Below are 19,716 nucleotides of genomic sequence, written 5' to 3'. Positions count from 1 at the left end.
CTTCTCAGGTCAACCACCAGATGGTGCTGGGGTACTGAGCAAGGAGTCCTCCATGCCTAGGAAGAAACCAGACCAAAGAAGCAAGCTTCCAGTCAGACCAGAGTTAACCCAGGGCAATCGTGCATATATTTTATAACCATAACCATAAATATAACTAAATAGGTTAATTGAAATTGTTTTTACAGTCTTAAAAAAAATTTTTTTTTTTAGCTTTCTTCAGAGACTGAGAACCATGGCCATCCTCTACCCAGGTAAACTAGGGCCTTCTTTCACATCTTAGACTCAGAGAAAATCTGTAAACCTTCCTGGATGATGACATATTTGGAATAAGAGGTGAAGAGAATATAGATTTCCTATTTACAGCAATTACAGGGGCAAGCCGTATTAGTCACTAAGTAAACTCAAAATGTTCTTAGAGAAACTTAGCTTTTCTACAGAAAAGGCCTTTTATAAAATGAGGAGTTCACTCAAGGGTCCTAGCCAAGATGGGAAAAAGTGACAACTGCCCTGCCTTGAATAGACTAATGCTGAAAAAAAAAAAAGTGAATCATGCAAATGGGAGACAGTGGGAACATTCAGGATTCTCAGCATGGAGCCTGGGTTTCCTCAGTCAGCTAGGCTCTTCCTCATCCCTGAGGTCTGGCTCTGTTAACTGCCCCACTCAAAGGCTTTTTCCACCTTCACTCCCCCTAACTCCTTTTCAGTGTGTGACATTCTGTGCTGTCTTATTCTGGGATGACTTTTCTCCCCTAGAAGTTTGCTCTTCCTCCTTCTTAGATGATACTCATCTCCTGGTTTTCTCTCCTCCTCATTCCCACTCATCTGGCTCTTTGCTGTCTCCTCTGACGACTTCTACTCCCTGAGGCCCTCAGCCCTCTTCTTTGCAAGCTCCTCCTTGGGTGATCTTGCTTACTCTTAGGGTTATGAAGTTGCAGTTTTTCCAAACCTGCACCTGAAGGCCTGGTCCCTGTTTCTTTGTCTGTCTCTCCCACCCCCACACTCCCATCCCCCATAACAGTAACACCCCTCCCTATATCCTCCTGCCTGCTAAACATTTTCCCCAGATGAACAAAACTCACTAGGTAATTCTGTAACTTCTTTCTGGTTTCACTATTTTCTTTACTTATTCAAAGATTTAGAACATATTTTCTTTTTACAAATATAATAAATATTCACTGCAGGAGTTTTAGAAAACTAAAAAGGCACCAAAAAAAAATTATGCAAGTCTCCCTACCTAAAGATAACTGCTATTAATATTTTTGGCATCTTTTTCTTTCCAATATTTTTTCTATACCTCCAAAAAATTACCTGGCGTCATATTATACACGTTGTTTCACAATCTACTTTTTTGCACTTCATAACATTGTCAAAATTTTCCCCATGTCATTATTTATTCTTCTATAGCACTAGCTTTATTTTTTTAAAGATTTTATTTATTTATTCATGAGAGACACACAGAGAGAAAGGCAGAGGGAGAAGCAGAGGGAGAAGCAGGCTCTCCATGCAGGGAGCTGAACATGGGACTCGATTCCGGGACTCCAGGAACACACCCTGGGCCGAAGGCAGCGCTAAACTGCTGAGCCCCTTGGGCTGCCCTCTAACACTAGCTTTATATCAAAGCATAGTAGTACATTCTATAGATTCATTTACACAATTTGCTATTTATGAATATTGAATTAATTGTATTTTTTCTATTATATAAATATTATATGACAATGATCTTTATTGCTTAATCTTTGTGCATGTCCTAATTATTTCATTAGAAGTTAAACTGCTGGTTCAATTTACCTTTTTAAGGCTTTGGCTGCAAATTGTCAACTTGCTTTCCAAAACATTTGGATCCACACTCCTACCAACATTGTTAAGAATAAACTACTTTATTTTTTTTTAATTAATTTTTATTGGTGTTCAATTAACCAACATACAGAAAAACACCCAGCGCTCATCCCGTCAAGTGTCCACCTCAGTGCCCGTCACCCATTCCCCTCCAACACCCGCCCTCCTCCCCTTCCACCACCCCTAGTTCGTTTCCCAGGGTTAGGAGTCTTTATGTTCTGTCTCCCTTCCTGATATTTCCCAACATTTCTTTTCCCTTCCTTTATATTCCCTTTCACTATTATTTATATTTCCCAAATGAATGAGAACATACACTGTCCTTCTCCGATTGATTTATTTCACTCAGCATAATACCCTCTAGTTCCATCCACGTTGAAGCAAATGGTGGGTATTTGTCGTTTCTAATTGCTGAGTAATATTCCATTGTATACATAAACCAAGAATAAACTACTTTAAACCCCATTTTACCTGTCTTCAATATTTGGAATTTGAAGATGAAATGTGCTACCTATTTATAATTTAATTGCTAACAAGGTAGCTAGTAAACTTGCAAAATTTTTAAATGTTTCTTTGTGCCTTGTGATGTTCTTTTGTAAAGGTATGCTGAAGACCTGGGGGCTGATTCACTTGTTTATTAGCTGGCTAAGCTTAGGAAAACAATCTCACTTTTTTCAATGCCAGTGTTTGCTTTTATAATAAAAGAATAAATTAATACCAACCTCAGTTGCTGTAAGGATGAAATGACACAATGCCTGCCATATGGTGAGCACGCAATAAATGGTAGATTCCCCCTTTCCCCTGTTTCTTTAGTGGATTCTTTTTCCAATGTATAATAATCCCTGTTTCTTTAATTGCAATACTATTCCAAATCACACAGGGTAATAATAATGATAATAATAATAATAAGCTTTCATTTATTATATACTTACTATGAGACACATATTGAGATATTTGCATCGTATATAATTTCACATTAAGTCCTCAGGAACATCTGGTTTCTATTTCTTCAACAACCTTCATATCTAAATTGTTGCCAAGTTCCATTAGTTCACAGATTTGTCCAAACTTTTCCTTCCTCTCCGGAATATAATCTAAACCGTACCACTCCTGCCTAGGACTAATGAGATGTCCTCCAAATTGGACTCTACAATTCCAGACTATTTTCTGCACTCCAGTATCACTTTCACAGATACAAATGCCAGAAAAATAATCATTCTGCAAATTCAGTAAAATGGCAGAAGTCAGAATAGTTGTTATAAAGCTCAAAATCTTCCATGGCTCGCAATGACCTTTTGGCCACCATTCAAAGCCCTCTACAATTTGTTTCTAGCTGATCTTTTTGCGATGGCTCCCCTACTTCTATTCCTTCTGTTTTCTGGCAACCCCACCCTCACACACACTCACACACCACCCAAACATATGACCCTAAGCTCTCATCACAGGGTTCTTTCCCCTGGGCCTGTGTTCGATTCTCCCATAGATCCTGATGGAGCACCTGCGATGTCCCACATGCTGCTGTTCAAACACCCTTTTCCATGACATCCTACATGCTGTGTGTTTCTCTCTCCCACTAAATGAGGAGTCCAGATTGGCCAGGAATTATTTTGCTTTCACAATAATTAGCTCAGCCCCTTCTGTATTAGTATGGAATTAATAATTATTTGCAGGCTTAAAAGCTGTATCAGCACCTCTGTGTACAAACCAAAGTCCAGGGGCTCAGGCGAGGAGAAAGGATTTGACACTAGATGGGTGTGCAAGGCGGGGCTATGATGACAATAAAATGGCTTCTCACAGAAGTTTCTATAACCAAGTAAATAAGAAAGGGGAGGAGAGGGACACCTGGGTGGCTTAGTGGTTGAGCACCTGCCTTTGGCCCAGGGGCGTGATCCTGGAGTACTGGGATCAAGTCCCACATCGGGCTCCCAGCATGGAGCCTGCTTCTCTCTCTGCCTATGTCTCTGCCTCTCTCTGTATGTGTCTCTCATGAATAAATAAATAAACTCTTTTGAAAAAAGAAAGGGAAGGAAGAGGGGCGCCTGGGTGGTGACTCAGTGGTTGAGCATCTGCCTTTGGCTCAGGTTGTGATCCTGGGGTTCTGGGATTGAGTCCTGCATCGGTCTCCTCACAGGGAGCCTGCTTCTCCCTCTGCCTATGTCTCTGCCTCTCTCTGTGTGTCTCTCATGAATAAATAAAATCTTTTTTAAAAAAAAGAAGAAGAAAGGGAAAGAGGAAACTGGAAACGGAGCAATAAGGATGAGGAGATGCTAACTTCTTAATCCAAAAAATTACCCTATTTTTTTAAGATTTCTTTATTTATCCTAGAAAGAGTGCACAGGGGGAGGGACAGAGAGAGAGAGAGGAACCTCTAGCAGACTCCTTGCCGAGCATGCCCCCCCCCCCAGGTAGAGCTTGATCTCAAGACCCTGAGATCATGACCCTTAGATCATGTCCTGAGCTAAAATCAAGAGTCAGATGCTTTAACAGACTGAGCCACCCAGATGCCAGCAAAGTTACCTTATGTTTCTAAGTCATCTATTTTCGAGGCAGACCCATTATCCCAGAGAAGCAAGCAAGCAATGGACATCAATCTTTGAACTCCTCACCACTGTGTTGACTGAAGAGCAATGACCTGCCTGAGCTATTCAGTGACTGATGACAAAGTTACCAAACATCTAGACTTCCCGATCTATTTGTACTTCCTTTCACCTTTTCCTTTCAGGTTAAAAGGCTTTGTTGTTCAGAGGCCTTACCCAAAATAGCATGCAGTTATTCTTTCAGGAAACACAGGCTTAATTAAAAGAGGTTGTTCTTGTATCTTTTCTTGTCTTCCATTCCTAAGCCCTTATTCCCCTTCACTAGTTCCTGTCTCTCCTACTCATCTTTGATGGTTATCCATTCATTATACAATTTACAGTGAGTCCCTTTCAATGGAGTATTGCTTAGTTCTTGTCACCTGTTTCTTCTTTTCCATCTCTCAGAACCATGTTCTTTTGGCATTCGCTGAACATCTACTACATCCCAAGTCCTTTGTTAGCAGCTGGTCCTCATCATTTCCTTTTTGACCATCATAATGGCTTCCAAACAGATCTCTCTGCCTTAAGGTTCTCTCTGAATCCATCCTATTCCTAAATCAATCTTCCTGAAGCTCTGCCTTGTAAACAGCATTCTCCACCCATTTGCTCAAAGATTAAGTCCTTATTTATCAGTTCTATCCTATCTGTCCTCTACATATCTTTATAGCTCTTTGAATTTCCAAATTCTACTTCACATGTACCTAATAAATGTGTTGGGGCAAACTCTATCCCTGGGGTGGAGAAGATGTTGCCCTAATTAGTTTCTAGTTAAGGAGAAGAAGCAACCTGAGACTTATCCCTAAGAGGAGTCTGAATGTCCCAGAATCAGGGATGAGAAACAACACAAACCATGTCTGTCTAAGGAGGTCCAATGACCTAAGAAACTTCAGGCCTTTATCCCAAAGTTTCACTGGGAGATGAGTTTACTTAGGCAACCTTGCTAAATCTTGAGATAGGAAATCCAATCAACTTACCCTTCCATTGATTGAGACACTCAACAAAAATAGTTATTTTTGTTGCAACACCTATGTACCTGGCTTTTTTTTTTAATTTTTTATTTATTTATGATAGTCACACACAGAGAGAGAGAGAGAGAGAGAGGCAGAGACACAGGCAGAGGGAGAAGCAGGCTCCATGCACCGGGAGCCCGACGTGGGATTCAATCCTGGGTCTCCAGGATCGCGCCCTGGGCCAAAGGCAGGTGTTAAACCGCTGCGCCACCCAGGGATCCCTGTACCTGGCTTTTTGATGGGTGTTTTGGAAACAACAGTGAATAAGGTAAGCAGGTTCCTGCCCTCAGGGAGCTTTCAATAGGAAGGACAGACACCAAACATATCAACAAATGAGAGAATAAAATAATAAAAATGTAGGCTAAGTGCTAATAAGAAGAGATATAAAGTATGATGCAGCAGGTTGGGATATGCTCCTGGAGATAGGAGGTGGTATCAGTCAAAGAAGTCTCTCTGAAGAAGTGACATTTAAACTAAGATCCAAAAATGAGAAGAAAACAAACACTCAAAGTAACACGCCAGATTCTTTGAACAAACGCACAGGTTCAACACACAAATGTGTTGAACATAAACACACACATACACACCAAGGCTGAGACCAATGCAGGCCAATAATCTCACTGGCTTGGGTCTTCTGTGTAATTCATTCATCCACTGGAGATGAGGCAGCCAGCTGCAGTATAACCAAAACAACTTCTCTTTTAATTATACAAATAGATAATAAGCTTTTCGTATAAGGATCCCTCAAATGACTGGGATTTAAATCCCAACTGTATATTTATTTCTACTTCATTCTGCTAGCAGGGCTATTTATTTCCAACTCAAATTCACATAATATTTCTAGAACCCAGTATAGCACTCTAGTGATCCTCATCACTCTGTATATTGAAAAGAACTATTTGTTACTTTTTAAAGGTGGTATAAATCAGCTCTTAAGAAAATCTAGAAGTTGCTTTCCATACCTCGTTGATTAACTGGATCTTTAGCTACGTAGGCAACATAGTCTGTAGTATCCTACAAAAGAGGGAAAATGATTGCATTTAAAATGAATGGATTGTACTGTTGAAAGATAAGAGTACATTTAGGACATGTAATGAGATGAGGACTTAAATACAAATGTTTCTGCCTAAAGAGAATAGAAAAGCATGCTAGGAGAGAACATAAATACACACTGCATAGCTTGGCCAATATGGAGTCCACATCCTCTGCCCCTTGGAGAGAGAAGTTGAAAATTTAAAATTTAGAGGCAGATTTAGTGATACTTATTCACTAAGAATAAAAAAGAATCCAGATAGGGAATATGTTAAGATATACGTTCTTTTTTTTAAATTTTACTTAAATCTAATTAACATATAATGTAATTGTTTCAGAGGCAGATGTCAGTGACTCATCAGTTTTATATAACACCCAGTGCTCATTACATCACGTGCCCTCCTTAATGTCCATCACCCATATACATATCCAGCTGTACAGTGGAAAGGAAACAAACAAATAGTAGAGACAAATATATATAATATAATTCCTTGGCTTTATGAATGGAATGGTAAAGTTGAGTTAGCAGCAGGGCCAGATTCATGGGCATGTGACCTGTGTAGTCACACAGGGTCCTGTACTTAGAAAGACCCATGCTTGGTTTAATACTATGCTACTACTGTCTTTTAAAAAATTTTTATTTAAATCCAATTAATTAACATATAATGTATTATTGGTTTCAGAGGTAGAGGAGAGGTCAGTGATTCATCAGTCTTTTAACACCCAGTGCTCATTACATCACCTACCCTCCTTAATGTCAATCATCCAGTTAACCCATCCCCCCACTCCCCACCCCTCCAGCAACCCTCAGTTTGTTTCCTATGATTAAGAGTCTCTTATGGTTTGTCTCCCTCTCTGATTTCATCCTGTTTTATATTTTCCTCTCTTCCTCTATGATCCTCTGTTTTTTTTTCCTTAAATTCCACATATAATTTGAGGTCATAGGATAATTGTCTTTCTCTGATTGACTTATTTCACTTAGCATAATATCCTCTAGTTCTATCCATGTCATTGTAAATGACAATATTTCATTTTTTGTGGCTGAATAATATTCCATTGTGTGTGTGTGTGTGTGTGCGTGTGTGTGTGTGTATATAAAACATCTCCTTTATTCATCTGTTGATGGACATCTGGGCTCTTCCCATAGTTTGGCTATTGTGGACATTGCTGCTATGAACATTGGGATGCAGTTGCCCCTTCGGATCACTACATGTATATCTTTAGGGTAAATATCCAGTAGTGCAATTTCTGAGTTGTAGGACATACATTCTTAAAAAATGGTTAGGGAGCATGACTGTCTCCTGTGTTGAAAGGTGAAATACCAGGGGTTATGCCATTAGAAAAAAGGCATAAACTAGGAGGGGTGCCATGATTTCCCAGTTGTCCAAAGAGACACCATGTATGTCAGAAAAAAGTCAATTACAGAGACACATTGGGTTCTGTGGTTGTTAGTTTGCTTTTGTGTAGTGCGAGTTAACTTAAATAACAAAGCAAAAATATAAAACATTTATTTGATCAATATCTAGAGAGGAAAAATCATTTTTGAAAAAGAGAACCCACAAAAAATCTAAGGAGTTCAAAAAGATGTGTTGCTGACTTTGTAAAAACAAACAGAAAGCTACTTGGTAATTCTGACTCTTACTGAAAACAGTAAAGTGATGAGTGATAAGATTTTAATAATTAAAGATGCTTTTTGTTATCTCAGTTCTCAGGGAAAAAAAAATACACACAATGCCATTTGCAGATTAGAAGTACGACTCTCCAGAGGGAAGATGCAATCAACTGGCAGGAAATAAAAGCCCGCGTGTAATACCCTCAAGGACAATCACTTAATAACCCACAGTGAAACACACAGGAAGCAGATCTCAGGGTCAGCATAACTTGTCTTCAGTTATTTTAAAAAATAACAAACACCTAAACAAATTTATCTTTTGATAAAAGATAAAAGGGTTGAAACATCTTGTAAATAAATAAGGTCATATCTATGAGCTTTGTTTTATATGAATGTAGAAGTAAAGCCACAAGTGCTGGGGGCGTGGCTGCTATTTATAAAGTTGAAGAGATGGTAAGATGCCAGCAACACTCTCAGATGCATTAGATGATGGGAAAGAGGTTGTGGGACCTCATCCTCAAAACATTATCTAATAGTCTTATAGTTATAAAATTCTATTAACTGTAAATATCTAGAAGAATCTAAAGAATGTTAAATGTCACAAATAGTGGAAAAAAATACAAGAAAATATATTTGTGACATACTTCTAGGGCACTTTTAAAAAGGAGAAAGTATATATAGATACAGAAACATTACCAAGAACTATCTTCAGGGCTGACTGGAGGAAGACAAGTAAATTATCTTTGACAAAAGAGTAAAGGTAAGAATGAGCAAAGATCAAGAGGTAAGGAAGAGTAGCCAGTATTTCTTAAACTTGGGGGAGAAATCCAGTTGAAAGAAAGGTATTACTTTGGGCCACGGAGACTTTTAGCATCTTGCAGCCAGTTAGCTGTGAAGTTGTAAATTATCTCAGTGAGTATCCTTAAAAAAAAAAAAAAAGCTATGTGCTAGCAATAATGCGATAGCTATCTCCCATCACACGGTGCTAGGCATGGTACTAGCAGGTTAGGTGCATCAATTCACATAATTCTCACAATGCTTTAAGGCAAGGGTGATCATAGATGAGGACCCTGAAGCCGGGAGAGGTTAAATAAGTCAAGTCTCCCTGACTCCAAAGCCTGGCACTTCACTTGGGGGACCCTGAATGCCAAAGCTGTGGTCACTCCAGTTTTCTGTTTTAAATTTGAAGAGCAGACTTTTGCCCCAGCTACAGAGAACACAGGGGTCCCACTCAAATCTAGGTACAAACTTCCCCACAGCATTACAAATTCTTTACCATTTGTTTTTGATAAAGGCAGTGCTTTGGTGGGTTGAAAGTACTAAAGAACTAAAGGTATGTCATGATGATCTAAAAAGAATTAGGATTCTGGAGAACTATGATAGACATCATGTAGGGCTTGCCTAGGGTAAACGATGATTTGCGTATCAGTTCTGAAATGACAGCAACCCTTGAAACCTGAAGCAGAAATTTAGGGCAAACATCTATAATTATTTTTAACACTTCACTTATAGAACTCATTACTTTAAATAGTTTAAGGAAAGTATTGGAGTTCCTTTATGGATGACTGAGCTATAATGGGTTAGGAAGAGAAGAGACAATGCTGGCCTTTTCAGGCTGGATTCAGTCAATCCTCTGCTACCAAACATATCCCTTTTTGTCATTGTCAAGGCCAGATTTCAAGGCTGGATGGATGGGAGTTCAGGTTCAGTACTGGACCCCCATTGCCACTGCTACTTGCTAGGCACCTTGCATGCCCCCTATTTGTACTGAATCCACAATTAGGCATCTGTGGAATCTCTTGAGGAAGAAGTAGAGCTCTTAAAATTTGGTTTACATGTTAATTAAATGGTACCACCATGGAACTAATATATTCATTTGAAAATAATTATGCCCCAGATTGAAACATAAGGAAGTAGAGAAGCCCAAAGGGAAAATTAAGTATCCACTAATAAAAAAAACAATGATTTGAAGTCCTATAAATACTGCTTTTCTTCCATATGCTTCAAATAAGTTCTAGAGACAGGGTGTTTAGGTTTGACATGCTTGAATATTTTGAGTCCCTGGTAGCCAATGTGAAGACAAGTTATTATTCAAATGTTTTAAAGAATAGGGTAATTAAATAGTATTTAAGTATATATTTCAGACATAAAAAAGTTACATCAACAATCAAGTGAAGAAAGTTGCTCACTTTAGATGCCAGTAAGGCAAGCAATGATTATAGCAGAGTAACTTCAGAACATTATTTCCTTTTAGGATAGACAATAATTTTTCCTTTTAAATATTTAGCATAGAGGTCAAAACTTTGCAGGCACATCAGCCACCAGATTTAGTTTTTACTACGGTTCCATACTTCTCTCTTAGGTTTCTGAGTTATATGTCCTATCACCATGACCCTCCATTTTATTCCTGAGTTGGAAGTGAGAAACTAAATGTAGTGGATAGGGAAGAAAAAAAAAACTGTTATAGTGGATTTTATTGCCTCGTTTCTGAAGGATACAGTCTTTAATAATAAATGCTCAGCAGAAAAGAAGATAATACATTGTCAATTATAATAAGGCCTACATTTGTTCCCCCCCCCCCCCATACGTCTTCTTGACTTTACTGCTGTTCAACCCTTATGAAAATCAAAGTCGGTCCTCTTTTAGCCTCTATATGTTTGCAGGGAGAAGAAAAACATCCCAATGTCATGGAGCAGCAAATTCCTCCTTCTACTCCCTCAGTTCAAACAGATCTGTTTCTTGGTCAGTCACAGGCTTCCTAAGCCTTCACTGCATCTCTCCTTTAAATCTGGTTCAGAAGTGACAGAGTAGGGAGTCAGGAAATGACCCTCCACTCTGTAAAGTAGGCTGGGAGAGCGAGCACTTGCTCAGTCTCCCACAGTTCATGGGAAATGAGCATCCCGTGGCCTCTATGGAGGAAGGAACTGAAATTCTCTCCTGCCAGCTAAGTGTTCCTTCCATGAGCCTCTGCAAACCTGGATGCCCATTTTAGATTAGACTTAATTGCCTTGGTTGACAGCCAGAATGGCAACCAGGCTTCCCCTCATATGACAAATCCAATTGCTTAATAGGATCTACCTGGAACTCTGTGTTAAGAAAAATGCTGAGAGGGGACTGGCAACACATGTATGACATATTTGTTTTTCATGACTTAGATGTTATCTACAAGAAGAGTCTCAGATGAGAACTCCATGACTCACAACACGATGGAATACTGATAGCTCATCTATGAATCCAAATATTTTAAAAAATCAGTAACAGAAAATATTTTATCAAGACCAAATTTTGTATTGTACATGGCTATTCACAAATCATAATAAAACATTGGAAAAGATACATCATGGCTAACATGCTTTACATGGAAGCTCTTTTAACTATTATAAAAATAACTTTTATGAATCCATACTTACAGGATCTCCTCCAGAGGCAAAAGAAATAGATTGCATATGATGATTTGCAATAATCTGTAAAATACAAACAAACATGTATAATGCTGCAGATTAATTATGCCTAGTTACACACAATCTAATAGTAATGGACATACATTTGCATGTTTTGTTTTTGCCTGCTCAGCATCCCTTTGGAAACTACTGTATCCATAATCTGTAAGAATCTCCTGAGGTTCAAGTAGGTTTGACATGCCCATCTCACTGACACTCTCCTTATGGCTGGACATGTGATCCAGGGTTCACCCATCAGAAAATACCATCCCCTCTGGATACAGCAAAGCCAATCAGTATCACGGGGAGGAACTGAAATGGGCAACAGGAAGGATTGCACTTCTCTCTGCCATTAGGGCCTTAGTTTAAGTCCAAATCTTCTGGGAGCCATCTTTTGCTGCCATGTGGGAAAAGCCTAATGGAAAAATAAAGCTTTCCCTCTGGGGAATATCAGAGTCGAGAGTTAAAAATATTTAAAAATCTGATGGTAACATCTGTTCCATCACTTCAACTAACCATCCCTCTTTATCTTTTTATGCATTTTTTATATTTACTTATTTTTATATAAGTTAGCTTGAATTGGATTTCAGTCATTCACCACCAAACACAAACTAAGGCACTAACATTAAGATCCTCAATATGAAGTTATCCATGTGAACTGCATTAATGTCAGAAGACCATCTCCTTCATTTGAGATTTTAGACTTGCTTATTTGGAAACCACAGCATAATGACATATTTATTTATTTAGATTTTATTTATTTATTCATGAGAGACACAGAGAGAGAGAAAGGCAGAGACACAGGCAGAGGGAGAAGGAGGCTCCATGCAGGGAGTGGGACTCCTTCCTGGGTCTCCAGGATCACACCCTGGGCGGAAGGCGGCGCTAAACTGCTGGGCCACCAAGGCTGCCCTATGACCAATTTATAGAGACGTATCTGTCATGCTGTTTTGAAGGGTCACTGAAAATATCAACTGCATCAGTTGGCTAATCTCATCTTCAGAATTGTTTAACCTAATCTACATAGGATTCTGCTTATTGATTTGATAAGATGGACAATTTTATTCTTAGATGCATTCTAATGGGATTGTATAAATACGTGCATCAAAGAACTTCTCAAGAAAGATAATTTTTTCTTTCTTTGTAATATCCCCAAAGTGGAAACAATCCCAATGATGAGTACTGTGATATTCAAAAATGGACTGCTATGTAGCGAAAAAACATATTTCTTGGGCAAAAGAAGCTAGACACAAAAAATATACACTGCATGGTTTAATTTACATAAAGTTCAAAACCAGGCAAAAAATGTTTTATTCTGTTTGAAATGAGGATGGTGGTAATAATGGGGCAAAAAAAAAAAAAAAGAGAGAGAGCAAATGGTTTTCTGGGATTCTGCAAATGGTATTTCTCAATCTGGGTAGTGGTTACAAAAATATGTCCGTTTTGTGATAACCAAGGTGCACATTTACAACTTGCGTACTTTCCTATGTTTATATTTCAGTTATGAGTGATTACTAAAAATAAATCAACACATTTTAATTAATTAAAATTTTAATTAATTAAACACATTTTAAAACTTTTGTCACCAGAAAAGACCCCTGAAACAGGACAAATAACAGGCAGGGAGAATCTATTTGCAACATGTAAGACAAAGTATTCATTTAGTTTGTAAGAAATTCCTACAAGTCTATAAGAAAAAGAAATAAACCAAACATAAGAGCAGTTAATTTTCATAAATAACACAAATGTTCAATAAGCACACTGAAAAATACCCAATTTCCAAGAAATCAAGGCTATGGAAAATAAAACAAGATGTCATTAAATTGATAAAATTGCTCAACAAAACTATGTGCGGCAAGGATACAGATATTCTCAAACACTGCCGAGGACAGGCTACATTTGTACAGCAATCTTGGGAGGCAGTTTGAGAGCATGAATTAAAAACTAAAGTATGCATACCCCACAATTATGCCTTCCCACTTCTAGGTTATTTATTCTAGAGAAACCCATAGTTTATAATATTGAAAAATCGGAAATTTTGCGTGCAAAGTTAGGTCAACAACCGTATAGCTATACAAATGAAATGCTATAAACACACACACCACCACCACCACCACCACCACCACTCATCTGCGCACACCAACAAAGCTAAACCTTCAAGACATTGCAGAGGGGCTTTTTGTTTTGTAATCTGAAGACAGTTACGTAAGACATGCAAAAACAAAACAAAACAAAAAAACCCACACACAGAACAAGATTTTTGCACAGGCTGTAAAGGAAAAGGACAAATGCAAAGGAAAAGGATTTAAAGAATACACACTGAAACTGACGACAGTTAACCTCCTGTGGAAATAGAGTCAAGTACTGCTTCAGCGTGTAGCTAAGAAGATAGATAATATGTTTGTGAATTTAATTTTTTTTTTTTTTTAATGGGGGAAACAGAAGTAGAGCTGAATGGATCAGTTCATAGTATGTTGGTCTGTGGTTGAGAACACTGTGATTTGGCGGTGTGGATGCGGGAGCCCTGCGCACAGACGACAGGTGCAGATGCGAGGGTCTAGGGGAGGGAAGGGGAGGAGGGATGGGGAGGGGGGAGGAGGGAGGGGGAGGGGGGAGGGGGAGGAGGGAGGGGGAGGAGGGAGGGGGAGGGGGGAGGAGGGAGGGGGAGGAGGGAGGGGGGGAGGGGAGGGGGGAGGGGGGAGGAGGGAGGGGGAGGAGGGGAGGAAGCGAGGGGGAGGGAGGGGGACAAGGGGAAGGGAGAGGGGGAAGGAGGGAGGGAGGAGGAGAGAGGGGGAGAGGAAAGGGGAGAGGGGGAGGGAGAGGGATAGAGGGGGAGGAGGAAGGAGGGAGGGGGAAGGAGGGGGAGAGAGGGGGAGGGAGCAGGGGGGAGGCTGAAACGTCGTAACAGAGGCCACGTAAAGTATCTCCAAGTTTACAGCACCGTAAGGAGCGGGACGGTTAAGCAAAGCGAGGATAAGGCGACTCGCCTAAACGCAGGGCCTAGCTAAGCAGTAGGAACGCACGGCCAACGGGAGCCCCTCCCGCCGCAGGAGTCAGCACCCCCCGCCCGACGGGCCCCCGGGAGGCGGCGTCTGGGGTCGCGCAGACGCACGGGGTCACGCAGGCGCGCGGCGTTGGCGCACGCGCAGAAGCGCCCGGCCGCGTAGCTCCGTCTGCAGGGACGCCTGGCTAGAGGTTGCGCCGCGAGTACGATGTCGGAGATGAGCGAGCTGTCCGAGCTGTATGAAGAGAGCAATGACCTGCAGATGGATGTGATGCCCGGCGAGGGTGACCTTCCGCAGATGGAGGTAGGCGGCGGGAGCCGGGAGCCCTCCCCGAACCCCTCCCGCCACGGGGCCCAGCCGCAGCTGGAGGAGGAAGGCCCAATGGAGGAGGAGGCGGCCCAGCCAATGGCGGAGCCGCAGGGGGAACGAGGCCTTGCTCACCGGCCCAGCCCGGGGGAGCAGCCGGGCCAGCTCGCCGGCCCTGACTTCGAGAGCGAGGACGAGGGTGAGGAGTTTGATGACTGGGAGGACGACTACGATTATCCGGAAGAGGAGCAACTGAGTGGTGCCGGCTACAGAGTATCCGCGGCGCTGGAGGAAGCCAACAAGATGTTTCTGAGAACATCCAGAGCCAGAGAAGCAGCCCTGGATGGCGGGTTTCAAATGCATTACGAGAAGACCCCGTTCGATCAGTTGGCTTTTATCGAAGAGCTTTTTTCCCTTATGGTTGTCAATCGCCTGACCGAAGAACTCGGCTGTGATGAGATTATTGACAGAGAGTGATTCCATGCTGTTCAAAGAGGAGGAAGCTACTTGAGGAGAGACCCGACATTCCACGGTCTTTTGGGCTCATTCCAGATAGATAGTAACGGTGCCAAGGAAAAAAGTCGATCTTCAAAGAAAATTGTTGTTGTTGTTGTGCAGAGTAGAATAGGGCAGTGACTGCGCTCTTAGGAAAGCATTGTTGGAGACGAAGAAGAAACCTACCAGGACTGTGGAAATCTGTTTTCAAGAATGTTCCTGAAACACCTGCCGCTTAGACTTTGTTACTGATCCCGGTTATTTTCCTTGCATTGGGGAAAATAACCTTTCATATTTCACTATAAGGAATGGTTTTGCAAGAATAAGTTATGACCAAGACAAACTGCCAGTACAAGACCCCCACTGATACCAATTACGTGAGAAAAAGTAGTAACATCCAATTTAGGACACAAGATGTCTGAATCGTTTGGACTGAAAGCCTACTGAGAGAACTCTGGAGGTTCCACTTTGTGGTCTGTCCAAGCCAGTGTTTAAAGGCTAAATTGTTAGTGTAAAAAAAAAAAAAAAAAAAAAATGGGTATTCTTCACTATCCCAAAAAGATAAGCCCAAGAAGAAATATGTATCATGTGTGATCTATCTCAAAATGTTTTCAAGAGCATCTGAAATTTTGTTTGTACATGTATCTTGATCATTTATAAAGCTACTATGATCTATAATTCAAGAAAATTTGTCTTGCCATTTTTAAAACTCAAAAATTAAGACATCCGTAATTTCCAAGTTAGACATTAAAATGTATGTGAAAGAACAGATTATTTCTGATACTCTTACATACTAGAGAAGTTGTTTTACTTGCTCTCTGTTTTTCATTTAACTTACAGGTGAAGGACTTTGGTTGAACTTCATAATATAAGAACTGTTAAAGTGAAAATGTCAAGTAAAAGGAAAGCCGTACATCCAAAAAGAAAGACTGAACAATTATGCCCTCAACCCTTAAAGGTTTTAAAACCTGCCCAGAAATCCACCTCAGTATCTGAAGTTTCCCTCTGTCTCCTCCTCTAATTACGCTTGTCATTGGTTATGCACCAGCATTCGAGATAATAAAATTTCTTGTTCTGTGTATTTTGTTTGTTTGGCCAAGAATATTGTTCCCATACTTTATCTAAACACTATATTTTATTGTATTGTGCTATTTTATCTTATCATTGAAACCACTTTATGATTCAGATTTAACCACTATATGGGAAAGTGCTCCAGCTTCAAATAACTGATTTATAAATTAACTTGTGGATATTAAACTTGGCAAATTCCTATGAAAGAACTTGCCAGCCTGAGAAAACCTGTCCTATTAGCATGTTGCTGTGGTTATTAAGGTTCTGAAGTTGTATAAGAATAGTAGTAATTCTGTCAGAAAGCTGTGCCCAATAAAACAGTATATTAGTAGGTCTGATGGTCAATAAAAAGGTACTGGATGTTGCTGCTCCTTATGGCACTAAAGGACACATCCAGTACAATACCACAGCTCAGCCTCAGTTACAGTCATCTTGCCTCTTATGGGGGTGGGAGGGTCCTTTTCCATAAAGTAGAGGACTGGCGAGGGTGACCATAGTTACTGAAACACTAGCTTGGTGAGGAGGAGGATAGGTAGATGGGACAATAATAAGCGAGATGTTAGCACTTACCATCCTAATCCTGCTTCTCCAATGCCTTACTTTCATTGCATTTTCAAACAGCTTGTAGCTGCAGCTAGATGAGTCTGATTATTGCTTGTATGATGTGAATTAACTGAATGTGGGAGTGGGGCAAAGGATGCCAACACACAAATAACTAACCAGTAGCGTGTACTTCCAGATAGAGGTGTCAGGAAAAAAACTGATCTTCCAACCAGGAATTGTGATTAGGTTCGTCTCTGGGACTGAGTAGGGAGCAAGAGGAGAGGAAAAGAAAACTACTCCCTGTTGGGTTTGAAGGCTCATTTTGAGAAGGACCAAGACTCCACAGTGGACCCCTCTGATGGTAGGTCTTAGAAAAATAGGCAGTAATCTGAGAGACCACTGAAATTAATACTTGTTTGTATTTACTAAAGAGAGAAAATAATAACATTTTAACACCCATTTTAGAAGCATAAAATCGCTTGTGTTTCTTTTAAAGGTTAAAGCTAACACTGGAATGAGGTGACCTAGTTCAAATCTGGGTTAATGGGAAATAAAGAACAGAGTTCTAGAGAGATTCTGGCCCTTACTTTGTGAACAGGGGAAAGGAAACCTTAAAAAGCTTATGAGTATGTGGGGTGATGGGGCATAGTTTTCTGGATCTTTTCATATACATTTTTATTAGAGCAGACTGTCCTACCCTGGCTGCCCTAAGGACACATCTATTTTGTTTAACTCATGCTTGAAATTTTCATTTTTAATTAAAGAGCAACATCTCATAATCCAGAGACAGCAAAACTCCCAGATTTCCATTTTTTTCCCCCAAAAGTTGAAGATCTGGCAGCCCTTGACCTATAGTTATGTGGGAAAAAGCATCCAATTCCCCTTTATATAGAGAAGGTATTGTACTGCCATGTTTCCCAGTGTTGTCTCCCCAACGTGGAAGCCAAGTGGCACTCACCATATATCATTATGCTTGCACCATTGTTTTTCTTGCACCTGGACAGTTAGCATTACCTGTCTGGCCTCTATATATTTGAAGTTGCCTCTCTTCATAAAGACTGAAAAATGTCTCCATTTTCTGCCTATTTTACTTTCTTTATCTCTTTATTACCCTTCTCGGTAAAATTTTACCACCTGTTAGACTTGGTAGTAGGATTGTAGATATGAGTAAAGAATAGTGGGAGGAGCAGCTACTGAGACTGACTTTTTTTTTTTTTTTTTTTTTTGAGACTGACATTTTTGCTTAAGTCCCTAACATATTAAAGTATATCAAGGAAGTCTGCTTGGATTTTTAAATTGAGTATATAAAAATCCTTAAAACTTGCCTTTCCAAAATGTATCTTCCATCCCAAAATATGGTAAATTTTTAAAATTGCAATCATTATGTTTAATATAATTTCATTCTCTGCCTCTGAAGTTCTTTCGAAAGGACATTTTCTGGGAATGATCTGAAAGACCATTTCTGTGAATGGTTATATTCTTGAAGTTGTTTTCAGTGGCTGAAGATGAATGTGAACTGACCCATAAGTACTCTGTCATCTATGAATGTATCTATTAACTTGAAACTGTTTATGTTTTCAGTCCAAAATATATCTTAGAAGCATGAGGGGAGGCATTAGTATTTCCTGGTATTTATCTTAGAACTTCAAAGGGTAGCTGTCTTTAAGGAGAATTTAATTACTAGATCATTTTCTCATGTACATCTATCTATACGGTTGATTCTCTGCTGCCTTCATACCTTGAACATGTTACATGCCCTTTTGATGGGATTTATAAAGCTTCTTGAGTTGAAGCATCCACAGTGACACATCTTTTTTTATACCCCACCACCACCAAGCCATTCCTACTAGGCCTGCAGAATGATTCAAAATTATTCTTAAAAATCAACACCTGGGTCTGAGATCAATGAGATCCTAACTTCAGTCTTCACTCCAGCAGTGGGCTGAACATAACCCCATTCCACGCCACCAATACAGAAAAGATGTCTCACTTCCAGAGGCACTCACTGCTACAACTACTGGTAGTGGAAGCCACTCATGCCCACTGTCCCTACTTCTATTCTGCCAAAACGATGATGGGCATGTCACAATACCCCCCTCTAATAGCAGTAGCCTGGAAAAATTGTAGAAGGAGAGAAACAAATGAGAATAAACTATGCCCCCTACCCTTACACACCACAACTCTATTCTTCCTAAATTCCACATTCCTTCAGTCACTCCATAGAAAGTATCATTTTTTAAAGTGCTTGTTATATTCTGCACATAAGGCTGTCACCATGATGGCTGTAGATTTGCCTACTCTTCCTCTCCTTCAAAATTATGAGATAATTCAAGTGCTTCTATACTCAATGAATCTCACTCATACTAAGGCAATAAGCACTCCTGGTACCATGCACGTGGATGAAAACTAAAAATAAATTTTCCATTTACAAATGTCTTAAGAGCAAAGCATCTGAAAGACTGAATGATTGTTTCACCTTCCACCTAGACTTGCATCTTCAAAGCACAGCCTCAAATGTTCTGCTGTCATTATACCAATGGTACTACCTCTCTTGTATAACCAATCAGGGCCCAACTAGACACGAATTTGTTTTGAACTATTTCAGATTAACCGTTTTCCTCTATGGTGTTTTATACTACTGTGTAAGCAATATATTTTATTCTGCTTTTTTTTTTTTTAAAGAGCTCATTTACTTATTCATGACAGAGAGAGAGAGAGAGACAGGCAGAGAGACACAGGCAGAGGGAGAAGCAGGCTCCATGCAGGGAGCTGGACATGGGACTCGATCCCGGT

General features: G+C 40.0%; 2 protein-coding genes across 2 annotated transcripts in view; one reads left to right on the top strand and one right to left on the bottom strand.

Annotated features, from left to right (window-relative positions):
- SHC4 (SHC adaptor protein 4) overlaps positions 1–19,716 on the bottom strand; it is a 127,713-nt gene that overhangs the window by 34,614 nt on the left and 73,383 nt on the right. Inside the window, exons 5-6 of the mRNA XM_041745191.1 lie at positions 11,474–11,527; positions 6,382–6,433 (exon numbers count right to left, since the gene is read on the bottom strand). Of these exons, the coding sequence (XP_041601125.1) occupies positions 6,382–6,433; positions 11,474–11,527 (106 nt within the window). The remainder of the gene's footprint in view (positions 1–6,381; positions 6,434–11,473; positions 11,528–19,716) is intronic.
- EID1 (EP300 interacting inhibitor of differentiation 1) lies at positions 14,640–16,390 on the top strand. The gene has a single exon (XM_041745192.1). The coding sequence runs from the start codon at positions 14,716–14,718 to the stop codon at positions 15,289–15,291; it is 576 nt and encodes a 191-aa protein (XP_041601126.1). The 5' UTR covers positions 14,640–14,715; the 3' UTR covers positions 15,292–16,390.

Source organism: Vulpes lagopus, chromosome 2, assembly GCF_018345385.1.
Source record: "Vulpes lagopus strain Blue_001 chromosome 2, ASM1834538v1, whole genome shotgun sequence".
NCBI lineage: Eukaryota > Metazoa > Chordata > Mammalia > Carnivora > Canidae > Vulpes > Vulpes lagopus.
Note: the sequence above shows the minus strand (reverse complement) of the source record. Positions and strands in the feature narration are given on the sequence as shown.

Coding starts and splice junctions, on each gene's coding strand:
- EID1 (XM_041745192.1), top strand. CDS start 14,716: ATGTCGGAGATGAGCGAGCTGTCCGAGCTGTATGAAGAGAGCAATGAC.